We start from the raw sequence: 26573 nt of genomic DNA on the forward strand, positions 1-26573 counted from the left end.
GATTGCAATTTCGTGGTTTGTGTTATGTTTGTCCTCTTTTGTACACATTTGTTTCAGGTTCTGTGCACCTGTGTAAGTATTTGATCACTTATGCTTATGAAACTTTTCACTCTTTTGGATTGGATTCTGGATTTTGGTGTTGCGATCTGAGCCAAAGATTGCACATGCTCTCAAAGCTCTCCTTGTCAACACATTATAATATGCTTTAATGCTATTGGACGGTGCTGACCCCACCCACTGTAATTAGGAAGTTATTTATTGAGCTCCGCTACTGTTAGGTTTCCGATAACAACTCCAGTGAAATGCCCACACAGACCTCTGGAATTCCAGATTGAAAGCAGAGAATATAAGTGGCTTCACTGAGAAAGCCGAAAATATAGTTCCTCTTTCTCTTGGTTTGGATGTCAAACTTTCTTACTGTTTTACTTTTACATCTCTCATTCCTTTATTTTGATATTTTCTATTGGTCATTCATGGTGTGCCTGTGTGCATTAATACTGTATTTGTTTCACGAAACAATGCCCACATCCTAGAACAGGACTGAGATTGGCTTCTAAGAAATTAACGTTTTGCGTTTTGTTTATTGCTTATTTCCATAGAATATCTTTGTTAAGAATGGCACAGAAAACATTGCTCAAGTCAGTCTGGTACTTTGAGGGTTTTTGCTTTTTTGGCTGAATGGTCTGTCCAATAGAAATAAGTTTTGCTCAGCAAGAACAAAAATTAGAGGGAACATTGGTGTGAACACCTCAGTGTTTAGCTTCAGGGTATCATACTGCCTTTTCCATCTTGAAACCCATCAACATGAACACCCAGTTATCACAACTACAATCTAATTACAGTCCTATGCTCCCTGCAAGGTATTTAGAATACGGGCATACACACAGAATTGTGTGTGCCTGCACTGTTGAGAAATCTATTTATTAATTAATTGATTGAATTAGGAGAAACTATATACTGTATGTGTACACTACATATATAGATTTTGTTTTTATTATTCGTTGGGAATATAAAAAAATTCAGTAACATGCCATTTTGCATGGTCAAAAGCTAAGTAAATATGTATGATTTAAATGCATTTTTAGAAGATGAAAGAAGAGAGAAGAGCAAAAGATTGAGGTGTGGTCTAGTGGTTAAAGATCTGGTCTGGTAATTAAAAGGTTGCAAGTTCGAACCCACACGGGTTGATCCATAAACTATCACTAATTATGCCCTTAGAGAGATAGCTCACCCAAATATGAAAATTCTCTCATCATTTACTCATCGTCATGATATCCCAGGTATGTATGACTTTCCATCTTCACCAGAACAGATTTGAAGAAACATTAAAAAAATATCTCAGCTCTGTAGGTCCTTAATTGCTAGTGGATGTTGAGCTGACTTTTGAAGCTCCAAAAATCACAGATAGTCAGCATAAACATCATCCATACAGTCCAGCTGTTAAATTAATGTCTTCTAAAGGGATACAATCGCTTTTGGTGTGAAAAAATGCAATATTTAAGTACTTTTTTAACTCTTAATAATTGCTTCCAGTCAGCATTGGTATGCGCTTGTGATGCAGTAGTTTTGGCAAGTTCCAAGTGCGACACACATGGAAGAGCAGCGCTGTTTACAAGTGAGTAGGAGGAATGCTGTACAGTAGCTCCAATGGTTTTTGTTTAGATCTCTATTTATATGTTTCTTTACTCAGAATGGTGTGTTTGTGTGCTCATCCTGGATGTCTCAACCAACAGGGGAACGTGAGATTGCATCCGTCATATTGTAACGCGAATGCAACACATGAGAGACTGCGGGAACTCCACCCTCTCATGAAGCTTACCGGAAGCGTTGTATTAGAGTTCAAATGTACCTACATTTATCTATTTTTTGCACCAAAAGTGATCGTTTTACTTTAGAGACATTTATTTAACATATGATTTCTATGGATGATGATCATGCTTTCTTGGAGCTTCAAAAGTCGGATCATCCACTTGCATTTTAAGGACCTAATGAGCTGAGATATGTTTATATTTTCTTCAAATGTGTCCTGGTGAGGAAAGAAAGTCATACATACCTGGGATATCGGGTGAGTAAATGATGAGAGAATTTTCATTTTTGGGTGAACTATACCTTTAACTGTTAGTTAATTAAGTGTCTGAACCTGTAATTCATTCTCAGGAAACTGTTATTTCTGGGAGGAAAAAAAAAACATAATATAGGAAATGATTACGTGGGGCAAGATGCCCGGAGCATTCCCAATCTGCACAAACTGACAAAGATTAATATAAAGCAACAGGGGGCCAGGTTCAGTGATGAGTAGCTGTTAAAGGACATGGAGCTTTTTAAAACAAAAGGGTTGTATTGGAATTGATGCCTTAACCCTAATGCCTTGTTCAATATTGAATCACATTACAGTTGTTCCTGGTCAAAATTGATTGCTATGAAAGAACAACTCTAACTTCAATCATGTAAAAGGACTAGAGTTTTGCATTTTGAGTGGGTTTTGGGGTATTTAAACCTTATTTTTGTGACCTTGAACTGTATGATAAATCTTATACCATTTGAAAGCTTTCAAACTGTGGTGTACATTTAAGAAAATATAAAAGTATTTGAAAACCAGATGAAATTCCAAGTATAAACACTAGGTGGCTGCAGAGAGCTACTTCTTCATCACTGTTTGAATAGAAGATGATTTCTAGATTTTGTCAAGTTCTGGACTTAGATATATATTTAAAGGGGTCATGACATGGGTTTTTTTATTGTATTATTATGTTCCCTTAGGTGCAATTATAGTATTAATATATTTTTTTTTAAGAAAAACTTTTAAAATCTAGTGATTTATGACGTTTTCCCACCCTGTTTCTCATCCTCTGATTCAAACAGTCTGTTTTGGGGGCGTTTTCCATTTAAGACTTCAGTGTTAACGCCCACTGTTATGATTGGCTAACGTCAGTGCCTATGTATCAATTATTGACGCTCCCAGCCAGAACAATATGCAAGTAAACTAAGTAAAAACACTGTGATTATTCATAATGAATGAAATTGCGCTTTAAAAAGTAGTTTAAAGTTTAAAATAGATTACTTACAGTTTGCGTCGTCGTTGTTCCCAGAATAGTCGGCACGGACTTATCTTTGAGCAACAGTTTTCTGGCAAAGCCAGCATCATATTGAGATTTGTTCTCAAAACAGTCATCCTTAAAATGTACAGAACAAACGCTTAAGTTAACACTGCCGTGACTGGGACGTCCGCAAAAAATAAACTGCATTCATTTTTCCCTGACGTCTGGATCTTTCGGCAGCTTATTCAGAGGTTTTGTTTGACCACAGCCAGGAACAGCACATCTGTGTGGCATCGTAATTTTCCTGTGCACAAGTAGTCTCTGTCAGAGCTCGCTGTCCATCGACTGAACACTTGTGAGGCGACGGCGATACTGAAATGAGCGTAGTTGTCTTGCGCTTAAAGCGTAGTTATCTTGTGCTGGAGGCGGTCATATGCAAACGCTGGTACGTCACTTCTAACCGTCACGTCACTTCTAACCATGAATCCAGAACGAGCTGTATTTTGAGCTTGATTAAATAAATGATTCGTTTAGAATGGGGAGGACGTCTTAAAATATTAAACTTGCAGGATGTTTTAATGATACAAAGACCTCTTATATACCAAAAGATCAAGGCAAATTTGGTTTCTCATGTCATGACCCCTTTAAACATTATCAAAGACTACTTTTCCCAAAGTTTAGCATTTTGGTTTTTTTAGGTTATTTTTGTCAGTTTTTTCAATAATGTCACATTATTATTACAGTCAACCCTGAACATTGTGTTACAAAGAGTGTAATCCTTTTAATGCACCCTCTCCATTTATGTTCACTGATCTAATATGATAAGAGAGACACTTTTGCAAAGTATAGTTTTTTTTTTCCATCTTCAGTTGGCAAATTGAAATGACAGATGCACCAGTATATTTGGTTCTTGGTCACTGAAACAATGTTGTATACATGCCTCAATGTAAAAGCTGTATATTGTAAAGTGTTCCCACGGTCATATCCCACTGGAAATATCAGGGAATTGTAAAATAACATGGAAGAGTCATGGAAATTTATTTTCATGAACACATATACTTCTCTTGTTTTGCTCCATTCTAAAATATTTTATTGTATAGATGTTACATTTTGTAAGTATTTACGTACAGTCAAACTTTTGATAGTTTGGTACCTGACATACAAATGGAAACCCATCCCAGCATTCTCTAGTAGCCTCAACTAGTAATCATGAATGACCTGGAAAGGTCAAGGAAAGGTCATGGAGATTGATCGGTGTGAGAAACCTGATTTTAAAACAGACGTGTGAACATGGAAGTGTAATAGACTATCTGTGCAGATGTTTGCAAGAGACTTGTTTGCTGATGTCAAGAATTACACAGAGCAGGGCGTCTCTCATACACTGATTGATAGAATGTGTGTCTGTGTGCATTAATACTGTATTTGTTTGTGTTTATCTGTTTTGTTTTATCCTAAGGCTTACCAGACATTAGCTATGGGGGAAATGAAAAAGACAGAAAAGAGTGAGAGCGAGAGAGAGAGAGAGAGAGAGAGAGAGAGAGAGAGAGAGAGAGAGAGAGAAAGCTCTGCTTGGATTAGGGTTGTCACAGCTGACTGCATCTAACCCAGTTTGCACCAGATGCTCCAGCGAGGGCATGTGCAAAAGCGAAAGAGGAAAGTCAGAGAAGGAGGATGAGAAGAAGAGTGATGGCAGTAGTTATCTTGTCATTAGTCTGACTTTGTGGCTCCTCTCTGATTGTCATGGTGACAGCATTTCCTTCACTTCTGTCATTGAGTGTGTCTTTGTCATGCAGTGATCGCAGCAGCAGGGATCGGCACAAATCGCACAGCCGAGACAGCAGCAGCCGCTCAGACAAAAATGTCATCATAAGTGCATCGTCAGCCCAGCCACAGCAACCAGATCAGAGCTCCGCCCCTACAGACGCCCAGGTGAGTGAACATGTGAACATAGGCCTATGTGTAAATTAGTGAACGAGTTATTGAAAGTAAATGTGGGGAGAGAGTTTAATGTGTATAAGTGAGAAAGTAGAGCAACCATGAGAGTGGGTGTCAGAGATTGAGTATTAATACACTTGATTTGCTGCACTGTTGTGGATCATAAAGCATTTAGAGCTATAGAGAATGAATAACAACAAATTAAGTCACACTCTCTGAATTTAAAATAAAGTGGGAAGAGTGAGAGACTACAGTGTAGAGGATAAAGATCTGTGGCTGGTAACTGAAAGGTTGCAGTTTCGAACCAACAAGGGTTGATCCATGAACTATCACCATTGTGCCTTTGATCGATTTACTTACTTTACTTTTTACTTACCTTTGTGTTGTTTCAAAACCATCTGACTTTCATTTTTTCAAGGAACATAAAAGAAGATATTTGGCAGAATGACAGACTATATACAATACCTTTGATGTATGGAATAAGGATGCCATTAAAGTAAAAGGCGACACATTGAATAAAAACACCATCACAGAATGCCCAGCATTGACACTCTGTCCAGGCTGACAAGGATAAGAGTAAAGCAACAGAGGGCCGAGGTCTGTGATGGCTAGCTGTTAAAAGAAAGGCAGCATTTAAAAAAAAACTAAAGGTACTTTTCTCTCCATTTGGGATATTCAAATGCCATACAAACATTGATGACATTGTGTCATCAGTCATTGTGACAATGCCAATTTCCATGCCTCATTGGGAAGCTGTATACTGTAAAGCACAGGTTGTGTGAGCATGGAAGCGTAATGAATGAGACAGAGATTTTTGCTTAACTATCCGTTACTTGAGGGGGACTGAACCTGTAATAAGTGTACTGTAATTTGCTTTATTTTGCTAAAATCTGTCATTTTCAGTCATTTTCTTGATGACGTACTGCATGTGTGGCCGGCTGTTACACAGACAATAATTTTGTCTGTGTGTGCAATGAGGAATTGGAAATATGTGTGCTTATTCGAGCTTGGGTCAAGTCTCGAGCCCTCCTCCAGGAACAGCGAGCCAAACTCGTTTACACTATCCTCATTGCAGGATTACATTAACTTCACGACAAACTCCACGACCTTGGCTAAGACTCTGAAATTGATGGTCTTGCTCTCCAGCTCACGAAAAACATCTGTCCATCTCTCAGACATGGCCATCTTGTTCATGTTCCACTCAGTGATGTGACGAGTGACAATGTTTTTCGCGCAAGCCCACTCTTCAAAGAGCACAGTTTCGTCAATCAAACTGAGAGCGGGGATACTGGAGTAGAACTGTTTGAGGCTGCTCTGAATCTCTTTCCACTTAGGGATGTCTCTCAGTAGGGCCCACACAAATTGTTCTGTGTTCTCCAATGAGCAGCTCCTATTCTGGAAGTAATCCAGCAAGCCAAACTCGTTTACACTATCCTGATTGCAGGACTACATTAACTTGCGAACTACTGAAATATTTTTACATACTCGTATGGAATATATGGGAGTGCTTTAACAATAAATACATGCTTCACTTTTCTGCTTTTAAACCATCTGCCTGCTACAGCTCCATTGTAATTGCATGACTGTAAATGCATTGGTTTTTACAGTTTAAGGGTGAGCTGAACTATTTGCTGTTAAATCAACAAAATGCCAAAGATGCACAGTAAGTTGAAAATAACTGTAATATGTTTTTATTCAGATGGCTCCAAAAGTAATACTTATGTTTACATGCCTGATATGGGAAAAAATCACTTATTGAACAGGGAGTGCTGTATCAAACTGTATAGTGCTTTTAACGAGTGACCTTTACAGCTATTTTAATGTGACATTGGTAATGAGAAGATTACCTTATATACCCTGATGCTGCTCTTGAGTTACATAAAGACAAATGTACAGGAAGCAACCAGGGCACAGGTAAGTTGATAGAATATTAAATGAAGAGACTATGAAAATGGGAACGACAGATCTTGAGGGGAAAGTGTGTGTTTGGCGAGGGGGGTGGACAGATATGTAAACTAGGAATGACACAAGGACTTCTGTATGAAGGGATGCTGCTTTGTACTTCCCACTGAGTCTCAGTTATTCTGACCTACTTGGCTCACCCTCAGGGGCAAAAGGCACACCAAGTTTTCATATGACCTCATGTCTGTCTACATTCATTTGTGTGAGTGTACAGTATACACCAATCAGCCACAACATTAAAACCACATGCAAAAAATGAATATGGCATGCAGTTAATCAAAACGAATTATCACAATATCAAGAGAAATAATCAACCTTGTGATTTTATTAAATAATTTTTTATTTTATTAAAAAATATGATGTTAAAATAAATAATCATCATTTAATAGCATACTTAGCATGATTTCATTAAACTATCTAGTTTAAGATAAGTCCCTGACTTATCTGCTGATAAATCTACTTTTATAAATCTATTTTGCTCATATTTGAGACACAGTAGGTTAATATAATTTTTTAAGTGGTACATTTGACCCATAATATGGGGCGATTGTAATTTTCTGACTTATTGTATTAAATTCAATATTACAATCTTGTCTTTCTCAATTTAATTATTTGAATGGTACCATTACTGGTGGTGGCATACCTACTATACATTTTTCTTATAGCAAAAAAATGGGAGGTAGATTTAGCCTATGTTATGTTATGTAAAAAATTAATATTTATTTAAATAAATGTAATTGCCACAGTCACCCGGAGACAAGGATCCTCTGAGCAAAACACACTAGTGCATACATTTGGTGTAAATATCTTAGTAAATATAGTACAGCCCCTAGCACTGCTAACAGGTTAATGGCATGCCCTTGAATGACTGTCAAGTCTATTCTTCCCTGTGTAATTTCATCATGTTGGCTCTGATATTCTTTTTTGTTCCTGTCATTCATCCTGAGCCTCTGAGGTGTAGTCTACAGTGAGGAAACTTTAGACGTTAATAAAAAGTATGACTTGGAATAGCAAGCTTCCAACTCATTTACTTACGCCAAGAAAGGGTATGTTCAGTTTTGCTTGTTTGTACCATCTTTTTGCTAGTAAAATTACTATTGTTGCCAAATGATGTGAATAAAACATATAGTTCTGGCTCTAAAATATGTTTGGATGAGCCATTGTAAAATAGCTGATATACTGTATGCGCACGTGTTTCTATAAACCACTTGTAACCATAAACAGCCCAGATTTGGGCTAATGAGCCATTTGAATTAATAGAAGAATTGTTTAATATGTTTATTTTCTGTTATAATCATAAAAATATACTGTTTTAGTATTAATAAAAAATGTGTTCTTGTCCCCTGATTAAGTTGATCATCATCCTATGTTTCAGGTCTTTATGTATTTTCACTGCTTACAAATCAAATGAAGGCTTGTGGTGGTTTTGTTAGTTTCTTGACAAATGTGTGTGCAAAACAAATGCCTCTGTTGGGCCCATCAGAGCCTGGTCAGTCCCTACACCCCATATTCGCTTACCCCTACTGCCTCTGCCGTGGTCATCACTCATTTGACTCGATTAATCACACCTCTCATTCAAGCTAAAAGCCCTATGTAATAACTCATAATGAGTTACTAGAGAATGCTTGCCTGACAAAGGCAGCCTCTAACATTTCAAAGTCAGCATTTAAGGAATGTTCAATACACGTTAAAGGGATAGTTCACCCAAAAATGAAAATGTATTTAGGATTTACTCACCCTCATGTTGTTCCATCCAAACCCATATAACTTACATTCTTTCATGTAAACACAAAAGAGGATGTTAGGCAGGGTGAAACTCTTAGTCACTATTTACCTACCTTGTACGGGAAAAGTGAATGGTGACTGAGACTAACATTCTGCCTAACATCTCCTTTCGTGTTCCACAAAAGGAAGAAAGTCATATGGGTTTGGAACAACATAAGGGTGAATAAGTGATGACAGAATTTTAATTTATGCCTGAACTATCCCTTCAATTCTTAAGGAATTGTTGTATAATCTGTATTCATTTTGATTTGAAATTGCAGACCTGACCAAAACACCTATACAGTTTTATTTTGGAAAAAATGAGAGGAAAAGGATGGAGGGTGGAGAGGAGAGAGGAGCTGGATTTTTTCACATTTGGTTACCACTCCCTCTCTTCCTGCTTTTCTTTTTATGGCTCAGCTCAGACTATGGTCTGTAAGAGGGAAATGAGCTGCACTCGAGTCCAGGAAAACACACACACACACACACACACACACACACACATACGTTGGTGCGGCTATCCTTATGTGGACTTCTATAGACATAATGATTTTTATACTGTACAAACTATAGATTCTATCCCCTAACCCTAAACCTAATACAAAAATCTTTCAGCATTTTTACATTTTCAAAAAAAATTGTTTAGTATGTTTTTTAAGCAATTTTAATTATTGGGACACTAGAAATGTCCTCATAAACCACCCAAACCCACCCACCCACACATAAACACACACTCTATTTGCTGTGCTGTGTGCTTCTTTTGTCTCTTTCAGTGGGGGAAGCACACTCAGCTATGTGGACTGTGGGCAAATGAAACCAGACCGCAGAGATCAGACAATGAGATCAGACTGCAGCCCTAAACCAGAGGCAGTGCTACACACAAAGAATCAGCTTATTCAAGTTATTGAGTTAACCGAGACATACTTTTTAAAAGCTATAGTGCAGTCACTATCAACAGTTTGAGGAATTATAGAGTACTACGCAAAAATCTTGTGTTCAATCAAAGCTTGTGTTCAATCTAATGCGAACATGAGGATCATGACAAATCAAATTCTTCATCTTATGAAACAAACATAGGGACCATTCATACAAGATGCATTCATGCATTCCACCTGCATACACTCTGAACCTGTCACAATGTATGGCTTAACAAAAATACTCTATTTTGAAGGATGCAACCCATAAGTTATAAAGAGACTGTAATTGAAAGATGCAACCCAGAAGAAATGGTTGCCACATATTTCACATGCAAACAGCCATTCATAACTGAGAATTCTTAAAGGAATAGTTCACCCAAAAATGATAATTCTCTCATTGTTTACTCTCCCTTATGCCCTCTTTAACTTTCATTTTCTGTGGAACACAAAAAAAAATGAATTAAAAGGAAATATTATGTGTTTTTGTCTATACAACACAAGTCGGTGGGGGTCCAACACTTTCAAGTTCCAAAAAGTAAATAAAGGCATCATTAAGGTATGCACGTACATCAAGCTCGAGGAACTGTAAACAAGCATCTCTCATGAGCAAGCCAAGGAGGCTGCAGATGCATATAGTGAAGAATTGGTTACATATTGGTCTGTTTCTCACGCAAAACAAATTGTGTTTCTTCAGATTACATGGATAAACCACTCTTTGTATGAATTACCTTTATGCTGCCTTTATGTCCTTTATGGAGCTTGAAACTTTTGGACCCCAATGATTTGCCTTTAAATAACACTTTAAATCCTTAAAAATATCTTTGTAAATTATCTTGTAAAACAATACCATAGGTGTTTTTGGTGCAAGAAACTGTGATTAACATTATTTGTGGGCGTCAGGGACAAAAATAAATGCTACTAGCAAAGTATAGAACATACTGTATACTCTCTTGGAGATTAGTGCAACCCTCTGACCATGTGATCTCATCAGAGAGTTCTTGAGCGGATAGCCTCTGTTTTCGGGGCTCGTGTGCATCTGTGTTTGTGTTTCCACAACACAATACAATTCTGTAACCTTTTCCATCTGCCATTTCCTCACTTCTGATGATCACATTTTAAGCTATCTTTGCATAAAGGTTGTCCCAAGTTTTAAACTATGTGTAGACTGGAACAGAGAGGTTCTTTTTCATTCTTTCTTTCTTTTTTAATGCACAGAGAGTTGAAACTTTACTTTCTGCCATTGTTCTTTTCACATACCAGTAATCCCTTAATTTTTTTCCTCTCTGTCATTTACTTTTGTTATTATTATGGTTATATTATTGTTGTCATTTAAATATCCAAATTAAATTGGCTAAACTGATTTACTAAACCAACTGTAATCTCTATTCAGAAAAACAAACAAACAATTTCAAAAATAAGTATATAAAAAGGTGGGGATGAATTAACGTCCTTATTGCAGAATAATCTACAGTACAATGGAATTCTAACCTGCCCTGTATTTCACATTCTAGTTGAGTTTACATAGATGCCCTGTGCTGTTGTTAGCATTTGAAAATTCTCACTTGTTATTATGTTGTCTCTTAGAACTCAAGTTCATTTTATATGCAACTGTATGTACGTTTTGAGTGTTTGGCATTAATATATGCTGATCAGGGAGTCCTGGGTACTTCCATACTGTCTGTCTGCATTAGCCTGTTAGCAGATCTGTCATCTCACTAACAAGGAGGGATAGGGAAGTTCATCAGAATCTATAAATGTGTATTTTTCTTTATGATTGTTCCTGAGTGCTGGCCTTGTGTGTGTTAAATAGGTCATAATGGTCCAGCGTGGTTGGCGATGGCCAATAAAATAGCACAGTGTATAATAAAATGTAATTAAAGCAATTCAAATGTGCACAAAATTGCTGAATTTAAACAAATGCTTATTTTACACTTCTTTATAATGTTCACTCAAAAGTCACAAAAAAAAAAAATTAAATATGCACTATCCATTGACAAGGCTTTCGATAGGATGTGGAACTGACATAGGTGGAATGACCACTTCTGTACATAAGCTATTTGAAAATGGCCAAATAACAAGTGATCAATAATCAGCCTCGCCAATATATCAGTCTATCAATAATTCAATATGTATGGTGTTACATTTTTAATGCTGTTCTCCTTCCACCTCTTGGATTACAGGATGACAACTGGGGCGAGACCACCACAGCGGTCACCGGAACATCAGATCACAGCTTGTCTCAAGAGGACTTGGCTGGCTTCGGGAAGGAGACGGACACTCCAGCTGAGAAGTTGAACTGTATACGCTTTCTTCCTTTGGTCCTCACCCTCCTCCTGGGACTGCTGGTCCTGGTCACCCCCCTGGCCTTCCTGGTGCTTCCCCAGCTGGTGTGGCCGGAGCGTCTGCAGGCTTGCGGCACAGCCTGCGAGGGCCTGTTTCTCTCACTAGCTTTCAAGCTCCTCATTCTGCTACTGGCCGGATGGGCATTGTTTGTGCGTCCGACGAGAGCCTCCCTTCCTAGGATAGCTGTGTTCCGTGCCCTGCTTGGGTTGCTAACACTCCTTCTGCTGCTCTCTTATTGGCTGTTCTTTGGGGTGCGCATCTTGGATTCACAGGTATGGGCAAATGTGTGTGTAGGGACCATTAAGAGTCAAGACAAGTATGTTTATATTTGTGGAACTGTTTGTTTAAATTCCCTTTAATACAATGGATAGTTTCCACTGTAAAATATGATTGGATGCACCATGTTTGAAGCTTTTTTTTTTTTTTTAATAGCTGATATATATACACACATCTTTGACCAAGAATCAATTACATTCTATATTAATGAGCCAATAAATGTTTTTTAAATTTACATAGTTCGGCAACTATAACAGCCTAACAATAGGCTTATGAACTATTTTATTTGATAATAAAAAAAAAAAGTAGTTTTATTTGGATAAACATCAGCATCTTTTACCATATTGTTATTGTGCCATGTGTCACAGTGATTTTATCATAGTTACGGGGTTTTAAGCATTAACACCTTTTAACCCTTTAAGGAATATTTCACCAAAAGAAAAAATGTGTCTTGATTTACTCTCCCTAACTACCCCTTTAACAACACTCCCATGGTAAAATCACTGTAACAAATGGCTTCTCATAGCTTATGACTTTATTCTGAGCTGTGTCAAATTTAAAGGTGAAGTGTGTAATCTCAGCGCTACTATTGGCACCAAATGGAATTACAAAAATAATGTTTTCAAACAACATTTGGCCCTGTCCCAAAATGCACCCTCTGTCCTTGCATTCTTCCTCTGAGTGCAGACTTTGGTGGCGTAAGCAAGTGCAGGCCGATGGGGCACTAATCAGCAAGTTCATGAGGATGTATGAGTTATAAAAGTGTGCATTTGGGACAGACTTCAAGACTTCAGTCAGATACTGGCATTTTCTTACATTACGTTTTACATCTACAGGCAGTTTTACAAATTATTATTTAAAAATCATGACTGATACAAAGGTTAAAGGAGCACACATTAACTCTTGGATATTTATTTGTATTAAATAATTCCAAGCAACACTCAAAGCATTAGAGAATTTAATCAAGAACCTCTGAAAAACAACAAAACCCCATCCTTTTAAATATCTAGAGAACAAATAAACATGATAGCGACCAGCTTTTCCAGAGTTGGAATATGCCATCATAACATCAGAGCTTCTTGATCAAAACAACACAGAAACACTTCAAAATTAAAGCTCAGTCAAAATTAAAGGTACATTTATAGGAAAAAAGTATGACAGAAATATACTGTATCACTACTGTAAAGTTATGTAATAGTCACTGTTATACTACTAATAATAATAATAATAATTAGAATAATAATAATAATAATAAATCAGTTGTAATTGTGTAATATTTAAGCAGTATCTAACATCTGTGATTATCTGTTATGCAGCACTTTATTTGACATCATAAAATTCCAATGTTCTATTTTGGATTGTGTCGTGAAGTTCTGTATATAAAAAAACAATACAATAATACAGTACCGTGCAAATGTCTTTTGTCTTAAGATGGTTATTTATATCTTCAGCTTTAGTGTGTCAATAGGAAATATAACTGTTAGACTACCAAACATTACTTTAGTAAATAGAATAGAAGAACAGGGAGCTCTGCAACAAATGTCATGGCCCCCACTGAGACCCACACTGAACATCGAGTCAGCCTGTGATTACATAAAGAGACAGAAGCAGTTGAAACAGCCTAAATAGATAAAAGAACTGTGGCGAATTCTCAAAGAAGCTTGGAAAATCCTATCTGTCAACAACCAAGAAAAACTGTGTCCAGGTGACCTAGGAGAATTGGTGCTGTTTTGAAGGCAAAGGTGGTCACACCGAATATTGATTTAGCTTTTTTTATGTTTACTGGACTTTATATGATGTTACTTGATAAATGAAAACTTTTTATGGCATTATTTTTTGAAGACATCCTCAATATGCAACATTTTTCACAAGTGCCTACAACTTTTGCCCAGTACTGTATGTTGAAAATGTATTTTTAGATTTTCTTTTGATTATTTTTTTAATTCATTAATTTATTTAAACACCATTTTGATGACAACATGTAAATTAACTGTTGATGTGGAGTTTAGAAGAAAAAAAAACAAGAAAAAAACAAACAAACAGGTATCGGACAAGGTATCGGCAAGTACCAAAGACAAAGTATCGGTACTTGCACTCATTCTCAAAAAATTGTATTAGGACATTCCTAACATAAACACACCGGACAGAATTGCCGTGTTATCGGATCAGCTGATTCCTTTGCCGGATTGAACGAGGAGTTTTTTTTTGTCTTCTGAAAATGTTATCAATGTTTCATCAGCTGAATGATCGCCACCAATTTAAACAACAGTACAACCCATTGAAGAGGCTGTAAGTCTCATAGCCTTGTTTTCATTCACGTCAAAAGTTAAATATGGTGCTACTTTGAATAAGGTCTATTGCTTTACTGTGTGTGCTTGACAGGACGAGAACTACCAGGGCATCGTGCAGTTTGCTGTGTCATTGGTGGATGCTCTGCTGTTCATCCATTACCTGGCAGTGGTGCTGCTGGAGATCCGGCATCTGCAGCCCTGCTTTTCTCTTTGTGTCGTGCGCTCCACTGATGGAGAGACTCACCACTACAACCTGGGACTACTGAGGTGAGCAGTGTGTGTACATGTGCAGCTGTGAAAATAAGAAGTCAGTTTATTAGGTTGACTAGACAACAACATGGCTATGGCTGAGCTATTCCTCTGCTGACATATTACCAGTATATGGTTTATGTATTGAAAAACTGTGTGTATGTGTGTGCACGCACTGTTTAATGCATTAATAATGAGCTGATGTTGGGCCAAGGGAAAGAGGACCATTAATAACTCCATTACAGACACTCCTTACTCTGCCCTCTCTGGCTGCCCCTCTCCCTTCCTCTCTCCTGCCCATAGCTTTCCTTTGTTCTTGCTCTCATTCTTCATTGGCAGCACATTTATAATTCAGCCCTCACTTTTTAGAGCTGTTACTGTAGTCAAACAGCATGACATCATTGGACACACACACCAAGACACTATTTTATTTTCTTCTTATTTTTTAAAAAAAGGTTAAGGATAATTTATGATTCACAACCGGCATTTAAAAGAAAAAACAAAAACGAAAAACAACCAACACTTCACCCATCTTCCACTGTTCACAAACAGGTAGTCCTGCCCCAAACTCACACCATTGGTTGAGCTAATGTTGTATATCTGGACCATATGGCACACAAATACACACTTTATGTTACTTTTTATGTCAAGGGTTATTGCTGAAACATTAGAGACACTAGAAAGAAGGCTAGTGTCTTGGCAGTGGATCTAAAAATTTACATTTAGCATGAAAAATAGAATCAAAACGTTAATTGGCCCATACTTGTGTACACACCAGAACACACAGCTTGGTCACTGACTCTGATTTTATGTTGATCAGCATATCTCTCTCACTCTCTTTTGTAATGTAGCATACAGCGGGCAGCTCTGGTCATTCTAGAAAACTATTATAAGGATTTCTCAGTCCACAACCCTGCCCTACTGACAGCTGCTAAGTCCAGGGCAGCTAAACATCTGGCTGGCTTAAAGGTCTATGATGTAGATGGTGAGTTATATCTGCAAATTCACTGTTTGACCAGACACTTATTCTCTTTTTTTTGAATATTTTTCATATATTGTCAGGGTGACATAGCAAAGTGCATCATCATCATTTGGGAATGCCCATAGGAAAGAAAACTCACAAATGAGATTTCATGAATAATATGTAATTTCTTGTTTATGTTGTGCTGGTCGATATGAGCCATCTTGGTCTTATACTGACACCTAGCGGTATAAATAAAGCATCATGCAAAAGCAAAGGTTTTCAGTTATTTTCCAATTATTCTCCTGAGAAAAAGACTCTAGTAATGCCACGTGTCCCCAGACAATTTTCTAATGTTTCTTTTTTATTATTATTGCTCAGAAGTTGCTCTTTAATAGTTCAGAAGTCGTAATGGACTTTATTAACTTTGCCTCAGATGTTTCTTCTAAAAATCCTTAGGATAAATCAAATTAAACACAGATGAGACAATTGACCCTTCGCTAAGCTCACCACCCTTAGTTACAGTTGCTCACTCTGACAAGCTCTGCAGGGCTGCCCATTGGTTTTTGGCTAAATATTATCATAAAAGGAATGGATAATATTTTTCTGTGGGCTGGTATGAAGAATGACATTGTAAAATAAAATTGTTAAATTACACAGTAATTTGATTAAAACTGTGGAGACTGTGAATCAGAATCAAGGCAAACCATTATTACAATCTCATAACACACTCATTTTGATGCTGGGAACTGTTTATTTACTATCGCTTTTGCTATGACTTGAATCAATAGAGAATGTGAAGATACGGCATGCTGTGTTGCATGTTGGGACAGGGGCGACATCTTGTGAGGATCACGCTCTGTTACCTATACCTTTTGTTTGGCTAAACAGTTGCTTAAATCATTCAAACCTTGATGGAGAAGGGAAGAGATGAAGGGAAAAGAATAAGGACGCTACTGGGAGAAACTGAATCTCAATGCCAAGCAACAGTATTTGGACAAACTAAGGACGATAAACAATAAAGATCCATATGACTTGGCAGGCCAAGACTGGAATACAGACCCCGATGCACTACCTCCACTCACATACCCGGACATTGAAAACGATCTAGTTTTGGACTGAGCGCATACACTCTCACTCCCAAACACACACACACACACACACACACACACACACACACACACACACACACCTATGTTTACACTTCACAGAACATCATAAGAAAGATAATGAGAGCTGGTTTTTGAAGAAATATATATAAAAAAAAAATATTGTACAATTTAGGTCAAAGTTAGAGTCCACAGAACTCACCCAACTGAAAATGCAGAGAACACACTTTAATTGATGCAGGAATGTTGTTAAAAGTAATGTCTTTCCTTCTTACTGCAGCTATCCATGCCATCCGGACGATAGTCTTCTCAACACCTCCTCAGCCTGCTTCCTTTCATGTTTTTTTACACGTAGGAAAGTTTTTACACGTTTTTCCATTGTCCAGTTTTCTCCCTGAACGATGGTGTGACTTATTATGGTAGTTCTTGATACAGCAGGAATTACCTACCATGGCGATGTTTTTCAGAATCACAACAGAAAATCAAAACACTTGCCTCAAACTCACTAACAGAAAGACAGATGTCAGTTACCTAAAATTCAACAGATGTCAGTTACCTAAAATTCAACACGGCATGACGTCAACTTCACATTCTCTATACATACAGAACAATTAATGTTCAGTTGTTAGCTTTAATTTACCTTGGAGCAAATGTAGGTCTCTTTGCAGATGTTATATGTTCATTTGAGAATGAGGACTGACACAGTTTAATACATAACATGCTCTTCTCCAGATTTAATTAAATAAAAATAAAAACACTGCATGTATCCTCTCTGGTTAACTCGTGTCACTATTACAAATGACCTGGCAACAACGTGTTTTCAATTTGTTTGATTATTTTGATAAAATCCTGCTTAAAAGTACTAAAACACACATTACTTCCAAAGGCTCTCATAGGAAAATAGCAAACACGTGTCAGCGTGTTGCTTAGACAAGATTGGTCAGAAGCATTTTTAAGGTCGGGGTTAGCAAAGGGTCATTTGCTGATTGACAACATTTGTAAGCTCATTGTAAATTCTCTGACATTTGATGGCAAATATGGCAATTACGAGCCCAGTTTGTTCCTCTTCTGGAACCTGAATTTTACTTCTGTCTTATGTGGAGCAAAAACAAATGGCTGGGATTTAGTCACCATTTACTTTTGTAGAATGTTTTTTTTTTTTCTATTTCTTTTTAAGACAATGGAGACAGAGACTAACATTCATCTTTTTTATTTCACGGAAGAAAGGTAGGTCATAAGGGTTTGGAACAACATGGCGGTGAGTAAATGATGACAGAATTTTCATTTTTGTGTGAACTATACCTTGAAGTCTCCAAATTGAAACAGCAACTTCTGAGCATAAAATAAAAATTCCCTAAAGCAAATTCCCTCTCAGTCTTCAAAGAAACGGATGATGACAAATCTTTTCCATGAGCACTTGACCATACACTCATAATATACTCTGATCAACCACAACATTAAAACAACTTGCCTGATATTGTGTAGATCTGTTGACCCCTCTCATCAACAAGGCATTTCAGTCCACAGAACTGCCGGTCACTGGATGTAAGGATGTAAGGTTTTAAGTCGCTTTAGATAAAAGCGTCTGTCAAGTGAAAATATTTTAATATAATGTACATTTAAAAAAATCTCTGGATGATTGTATTATTGGCTTTGTTCAATGTGGAAACTGGATAAACTTATCACAACAAACACATGCAAGCACACAAAGAAGCATAAACTTGTAATTCTTGTTTTTTTTTTCTGCAGTTTAAAGCCCCCCCCAAAGAAAATCTGAATTAAGATATCTATCTAAATATCTTGACTATCATGGAAAATGCACTCGTATCTGCATTTGTCCTGTTATAAATTCTGAAAAGTATAGAATAGATTCTCACCATATAATGGATTAAGCTGTTTTGTGCTTTGAACAAATTGTCAAGAGTATTAATAATGCATCACAAGGAAGAAGATATTCCCCTGAAATATCTACATGTCTTTCTTTCAGAGAAGTCTCCTCCTAAATACATGTTTATGTCTGTGAGGATATGTTCACTGCAGTAAACTTTATAAGAAAAGTTGTTTTATTTCTACTAATGGTCATTGGTGTATGTGTTTGTATGTACATGTTTGTTGCCATTGTTGTTTTATTCTACATCTACCAATTAAGAGAGTGGTGGTCTCATGATTTTATATCTTAGCTCTTATTAGGGGTGGATTCAGTGATGGGATAAAACAGTTAACAGACCTACCCTGCTACTGCTACCCTTATCATGCATTATTAATCATATCTGCGTCCTGAATATGGATAAATATGTATAAATTATTCTGTTCACCCTATTACCATGCACAAAGAGCTAACATGATCACTATAACTTGATTCTTCATAACGGTGCACGTGGCTGCCGTAGGGCTTTTTGCAGTAGATATGACTTTCCTTAGCCTGATGGGAAATGATTTGTCAAAGTGTCTTGTTAAAAATTCATTAGTGAATTGATTGCAACGCCCAACCTTAAAGCACTACTGACAAATCCCATCTTGGTTTCTCTTGTCAGACAAGATTGCTAAAGGCTCTCAAAAGCATGAAATCAAAGGGTCAAGGTTTGGCAAGTTAGCATGACCTAGTTAACTGCTGCTGGTTGTTACCATAACTTAATGATCTGGATGTTGAAATCAACATATAAATCACAAATATTATAGAACATTGTAATATAGTAGATGTTTTACCAGTTGGATTTTTTTAGGGCTTGAAGATACGATGCCTCAGCACAATGGAAATAAGCCACAAACAATTAAATTAAGCCAAAGCACAACAATATTATGCAACAATACAGCAGAAATAAACAACAGCACAATTAAATTAAGCCATAACATGATGGAAAAGCCACAGTACAACAAAAATAAGCCACAACTCAATGAAAACAAGCCATAACATGATGGAAAAGCCACAGCACAACAAAAATAAGCCACAACAAAACAAAGTTTAGCCACAATACGCAATAAGCCACAAAACAATAAATTAAGCCATAACATGACAAAAAAGCCACAGAACATAAAAATAAGCCACAACACAACAAAATTAGGCCACAACAGTGCGGAAATGAACCACAACACAATGAAATGAAAACATAACATGACAGAAAATCTACAGCACGGCAAAAATAAGCCACAACACAACAAAGTTAAGCCACAACAAAACAGAAATAAGCCACAGCACAACAAAAATAAACACTATAAAAATAAGACAAATTAAGGCAAAATTAAATGGAAAAGCTACAGTATAATGAAAATAAGTCTCAGCACAATGAAAATAAACCACACAACACAACAGAAAAGCCACAGCACAACAAAACAAAGTTTAGCCACAATACGCAATAAGCCACAACACAATAAATTAAGCCACAACACTGCATAAATAAGTCACAACACAATAGAAAAGCCACAGCACATAAAAAATAAACACTATAAAAATAAGCAAAATGAAGGCACAATTAAAGGGAAAAGCTACAGTATAATGAAAATAAGCCACAACACAAAGACATTAGGCTAAGCCACACAACCCAACACAAAAGCCACAGCACAATGAAAATAAATCACAACATAAAACAATTAGGCCATAGCACAGTGGAAATAAACCACAACACAGCAGAATTTTTGAGGGGGTAACATTTTCAGCTGTAATTGTCCCTTAATGCTAATCTTTATTATGCCAGGTGCTGGTAGCGAGGCTGCAACTGCTCAGTCTCGTGCTAAAATCGCTGCTGCTGCCCGGCACAGAGACACCAGCCACAACGAGCTGTACTATGAGGAAGCAGAGCATGAGAGAAGAGTCCGGAAACGCAGGGCACGGTAGGAGCAGTAGAGATAGTGAGAGAGTTTGTAAAATGTTTTATTCAGCAGGCAATATACCACATTGTCTCTTTCTAGACTGGTGGTGGCAGTAGAGGAGGCGTTCACACATGTTAGACGGCTGCAGGAGGAGGAGAAAAAGAAACCGCCGGGAGATGAGATGGATCCTCGTGAGGCAGCACAGGCCATCTTCCCATCCATGGCAAGAGCACTGCAGAAATATCTGCGCACCACCCGACAGCAGCACTGCCATAGCATGGACAGCATTCAGGCCCACCTTGCGCTCTGCATCACAAACAACATGACCCCAAAGGTGGGACACAAACATACTTTCTCTCTTGTTCTCTCTCTTTCAAACACTTGGAAGCTGTTGATTTACCCCCCACCATTTTCTTCCATTACTTAATCTTCAACCACAGTCTCCATTCAAACTTTGTTTTAACTGAAGCATCAAGTGTGCTGTCTATTTTAGGCTTATATAATACTTTTTAAGAAAATTACTTTTGATGAGGCCACATTCACACACACTGCAAGGTTTTGGGAGTGACAACCACATTTTAATGGAGGAATCTCTTAAATCATAACGCTCTGGGTTGCACCATCTGTGCATAAAGTCTCACATAAATGGGGACTTAAATTCAAACTAAGGGCATAGTAATTACTAGTTTGTTTGTAACTTAGCCAGAGCTTAATTTAGTTGCACCACCAGTTCTTAAATGGATATTCCAGCTTAAATAAAAGTTGAGCTCATTCGAGGACATTTGTGGCATAATATTGATTACCACAAAAATGTATTTCTACTCATCCCTCCTTTTCTTTAAATAAAAGCAAAAAATTGGTTGACAGTGTGGCACTTACAAGGGAAGTGAATGTGGCCAATTTTTTTATGTTAAAATTCTCTCAGAAAAAAAAATAGTATGCATGTTAACATGATGTGATAAAATCACTAACTGCCCTTTTCTGTGTAAATTTATAGCCAATTTTACAACGTTGTTGTCATGACGATGTAATGTCAACAAATCCTAAAACTTTACATCTCAAACATACAAAAACAAAAGTTTTAACAGAAGAATTAATGTAAGTGCTTTTATAAAATTACAAGTTTCAAATTTCTGCCTTTAAACCCTCCAGAAACTGGCCACATTCACTTCCATTGTTAGTGCCTCACTGTAACCTCAAATTTAGCTTTTTGTAAAAAAATAAAAATGATAGATGAGTACATACATTTTTGTGGTAATCAACATTATGCTACAAATGCTGTTGATTGAGCTTAACTTTTACTGAACCAGGAATATTCCTTTAAGGCAAGACTTATAAAGCCCATGAAATAATGTGTAGTTGCATAGAGTGACATTTACCTTTATTAATCCAACAAGCAGCCTTCAAATTTGTTAACAGAAGTGTTGAAAACCTGTAATATTTTTGTCTCATGTAAATGTCATGATACGTGATTAAATCAGCAAATACAATAAATTGTGTATTAAAATATATAACCAATAGTATAATATTAAATAAATAAATACTTATACAACAGACTGGGAAAATTGGAAGGTATTCATTTTAATATTACATATATTTAGTATATGTTGAAACTTGGCATGCTAGTGAAACTGGGCAATGCGCACCAGAAAGTGTCTATCTTTCTTGTGATTGTAAAAGTGTGTAAATGTCAACGTCAATATATATGTCTAAAGATTTGAAGTCTGTCATGCCAAGCTTGAGCACATTGATGTCATTCAATCAGTTTGCTTTTTTTCAACCATTACTCCTGGTCAGAGGCCTCCTAAAATATTTAGTTTATATGAAGGGGGGGTTAAGTTTAATGCTACAAAACTCAAATATTTAATAGTATGTAAATTGTAACTAGTGCCCATTCATGCTATACTGTAACTTGTCTATGTTGTAACTTACCCATGGCTAGTGCAACCTGCCCCAGGAGACCTAAAAGTATAAACATGAAAAATGGACTCCAACATTTTATAATGTGTGGTGTTGTTTTGCTGTTTTGTGCTATTTTAAACTAAACAGAGCTTTAAATTAGCAGTTACAACTTACATACTACTAAATATTAGTACGTTGTACCATTAAATTTAGTTAAAATGTAATCCCATGTATAAGCTACCGGTAAATGTTTATGGAAGCCTCTGATAAGGAATAATGGTTGAAATCAAATTTATTTGTGGGGCACCCCTGCTAGCCGATTGACTGCATCAATTCAGAACAAAGAGATGCCCACATAACTATTCAGGTTTTACAATTAATATGTTTCCCGTTCTTGTGAATCCGAGTGTGATTGTTGTGCGATGTTGCTTACAGATATTAGTGAACAGATCTGTGTGCCATTGTTTCCTGCCAGGCATTTCTAGAGAGCTATCTGGTCGCTGGGCCCACACTGCAGTATGGGAGAGTGTGCTTGCAGGCTAGGCAGTGGATGTTGGTCAGCGAGGCATCTGTCACCAGTCCTCTCCGTCATGGCACTGAGTTCCAGCTCAAATGTAATGACTTCAGCTTGGTGGTCACCAGCAAAGATATCCCTCATGTCAAACTCAGCGAGGAGTTCGTCCACCCCAAGTCCCACAAGTTCGTACTGCAAATGCAGTCCGAGACCTCCGTTTGATGGATTCAATTTTTCTTTGTCGATTTTGTTGTCTACACATGTACATTTTGGACTAATACTATTTTGTTTTAAATTCTTTTTCACTTTTTCACGATTTATAAATGGCATTTTACATACTGGATGTATTTTGATACAATATTTGTTATGGCCATGAACAGATAATAATAAAAAAAAACAACTATGTATTGCATTACCTAGTGCTGGCAGGTGTGATTGTGCATTTGTGCTGTTTGTCTGTGTGTTACACTGTGCAAATAGCAAATACAAATGACATCATGTGGTTAGCAACAGACATTTTGGGCAGAGTTTTGTTTTTTGCAGGTAGACGTTATTTAGCGCGCGTGTATGTATAAATGAGAAAGCAACAAAGCATGTTTATTAAAAACAAGCCCATTAATGCTGCCTAAAGCTTGAAATTTCTTTGCTAATGAAAGCACAAAAGAGAATAACAACCTGTCATGCCTTTTTTCTACTGCTCTAAAAAAAAGGATAATGTACATTTTGTTTTGCATATAAAAAAGGAAGATTGTGTTGTATTAGATTTTTCTACATTGTTCAGGTATGTTACAGCATACATTTTCCCCATGGCTCATAAACAGCTCATCGTATTTGAGTACTGTTCATGACATCCAATGCATTGTGTTTGGTAGGAGTTTAATTTACTGACCAAGCATACAAAACTATGCCGTAACAAATTAAAAGTCACAAACAAATGTCTTGCAACTATTACTTATCAGTGTTATATTCATTCATTCATAAATTTTATATGTAAGGCAAATTAACTTTTAGTTTATTTTAAGAGTTTTAAAATGGCAAAATTTCCTATAGAACAGAACAACAGAAATGTCAATACTTTGCTTCATTGTGTCAATGGAATGCAAAGACTTGGGATGACCTCACCAGAAAAAAAAATATTTGGGTGATTTATGTGGGTTTTATTATTATTATTATTATTATTATGTCATTTTTGCTGGTGGAATCAATTGTGTAAATGTTTGCTAACCTAACACTTGAAAATCTCAATCAGGAAATTCTGTGGCAATTTCTTGATTGTAAAACACTGGATGTTGGACGAAAACATGCGTTGCATCCTCTGTTCATCAGATTCTTGTGGCAGATTCTTAGTAAATTTTAAACAGTAATTTTTTTGTTTACTGATTCAGAGCCATTCCTCCATGTATCTGTATATATTATAAATATGGAATATTTCATATGCTGTACTGTATGTATATATTTCATTTATTAGTGTATGTAGTTCACAATCACTTTGTGTACAATCCAGCATTTGCTTGTATGTTTATATAATGCTATAATTTTGATTTTACTTATTACTGTAATCACCAAAATGTCATTCAATTTGGCCTGTTGAATCCCTGAAATGAATTGTCTTGATTTGTGTAAACCATTCATAATGAGGATTGTTTTGTGAGACAAAGGACATTGCAGCAAATTCATATGCTGATTTTGAGCCCTTAACCTTGATTTATTTTAAATTTTTATGGAATTTATTGTCATTGGAAAATTTAAGTTAAACACATGCTGTTTTTAAATGACGTTTTGGTTTCTGAATTAGAGCAAAGGTCAATTCTAAAGTACAGCCATCTTTTTTATAAATAGTTAAAAAATCTAAAGCACAAATTATCATAAAGTGTCCACAATGTTTTTATTTATTGTTTTCTATATTATCCTGTAACAAGTTGGACATTCTCTTTTTCTGAAGGACCAATCACATGCATAATGTCATGTCAAGTGAAATATAATGTGTGATAAATATAGAATTGTTGGTTTGAGTTCAGCAATCCAAAAGTCTCCCATCTACTCTCTTGTTTAACATGTAATGAGTTTATATTGGGTGCCCAATGTGAAGTGCCCAGTGCATTCCATAGCAAAAACCAAGCCATGAAGTCTCTACAGACTTCAAAAACATTAGCAACAAATTACTTGTTTGGTACACTGTGGCCTCCATTAGCATCTAATAGAATGGTTTGGAGTTTCCAGCCTATGTGGGTACTAAGAAATGCCTTAATCAAAAAGGTGGACAAAAACCAACTGGCCATTCAAGAAAAGCTTCAGAATTCCTGAGCAGAGGTGCATCTACTAGATGAATAACCATCTCTACAGGACTACATAATGTTTCTATATGGGAATTAGACCGAATGCATTCTTAAGTAAAATGTTAATGACACTCCTCCCTGGAGTTTACCATTCTCCTTTGCATTAGAATGACCAGAAGCACAAAATCGATGGCAAGTATCTGAAAGCTGAAATACAAACAACTGCCCCATAAAAATCTGTTGAACTTGAGCCCTACAGAAAATCTGTGGGGAGACCAAAAGATTGGAGTTAACCGATGCTCCACATACAATTTGACAGAGCTTTAAGGACATCTGTTAAGTGAATTAAGAAACTGTCCCAAACCATGTAAATGGTTGACTCGTACTCCAGAAAACTCACTGAAAAAAGTGTGGAATTACGGCCCTGAATACTTATTAATTTATTTGTCATGAATTTATTAGAAATGCATGTTGTAAATACTACACATGTGTGGCAGCGGGGGTGTGGTCAAGCGCCCGTCAGGGAGAGGAAGCGGTAAGGGCGCTTGCACCTGAGCTAAATCATGTCTAACACCTGTCTCTAATTCCAGTGAGCATGGGGAGAGCGGCATAAAAGCAGCCACAGAACCTCCAGACCGGCAGAGAGAGTGCACAAGGGAACCCAGTGTTCCCAAGAAAGACTGTAAAGAATTTATGTACAATAAGTGTGTCAAGGAATATTAAAAACCTGTTACCTGTGAAAGATTCCTGTGTTTTCCCTCTCACAGAGCGAGAGCGTTCCACACTGGTGCCGAAACCCGGGAGTCAATATTTTTTTTTTCTCCGCTCCGTTCGTTCCCGAAACGATGGAAGGTGATCGTCCCATAGAGTCCTCCCAGTTGGCAGGGGTCCTCCATGCCCCCGCTGCCACAACATGTAAATACGTTGACACACAAAATAAAGCTTGAATTTCAGTGTGTGTGTGTGTGTGTGTGTGTGTGTGTGTGTGTGTGTGTGTCATAGAGTTAGCTTTTACTTTTGAATGTAATTTCACTCATTCCAGAAATATGTATTGGTATGTGGCATGAGGGGGCGTGGTCATGCGTCGGTCTGCGGGAGAGTGGGAATTGTCTGTAACACCTGTCTCTCATTATAGTGATGGCGGAAGGAGACTTAAAATGCACGCCACCGCATCAGAGTAGGGAGAGGGACCAGCAAGTTAAAACCAGCAGAGGAAGAGTTTTGTTATT

General features: G+C 37.0%; 1 protein-coding gene across 5 annotated transcripts in view; it reads left to right on the plus strand.

Moving 5' to 3' along the window:
• The window catches only part of LOC127658649 (vang-like protein 1), a 45131-nt gene extending 19007 nt beyond the window's left edge, over positions 1 to 26124 (plus strand). For 4 of the 5 annotated variants that reach the window (XM_052148035.1, XM_052148034.1, XM_052148033.1 and 1 more), the window contains 7 exons: positions 4832 to 4967; positions 11797 to 12231; positions 14618 to 14793; positions 15627 to 15760; positions 20538 to 20673; positions 20752 to 20986; positions 23030 to 26124. In XM_052148035.1, coding sequence (XP_052003995.1) covers positions 4832 to 4967; positions 11797 to 12231; positions 14618 to 14793; positions 15627 to 15760; positions 20538 to 20673; positions 20752 to 20986; positions 23030 to 23290 — 1513 coding nt within the window. In that variant the 3' untranslated portion in view covers positions 23291 to 26124. The remainder of the gene's footprint in view (positions 1 to 4831; positions 4968 to 11796; positions 12232 to 14617; positions 14794 to 15626; positions 15761 to 20537; positions 20674 to 20751; positions 20987 to 23029) is intronic. The other variant, XM_052148037.1, reaches the window with a different exon arrangement.
• The last annotated feature ends 449 nt before the right edge of the window (positions 26125 to 26573 follow it).

This window comes from Xyrauchen texanus, chromosome 18 (genome assembly GCF_025860055.1).
Source record: "Xyrauchen texanus isolate HMW12.3.18 chromosome 18, RBS_HiC_50CHRs, whole genome shotgun sequence".
NCBI lineage: Eukaryota > Metazoa > Chordata > Actinopteri > Cypriniformes > Catostomidae > Xyrauchen > Xyrauchen texanus.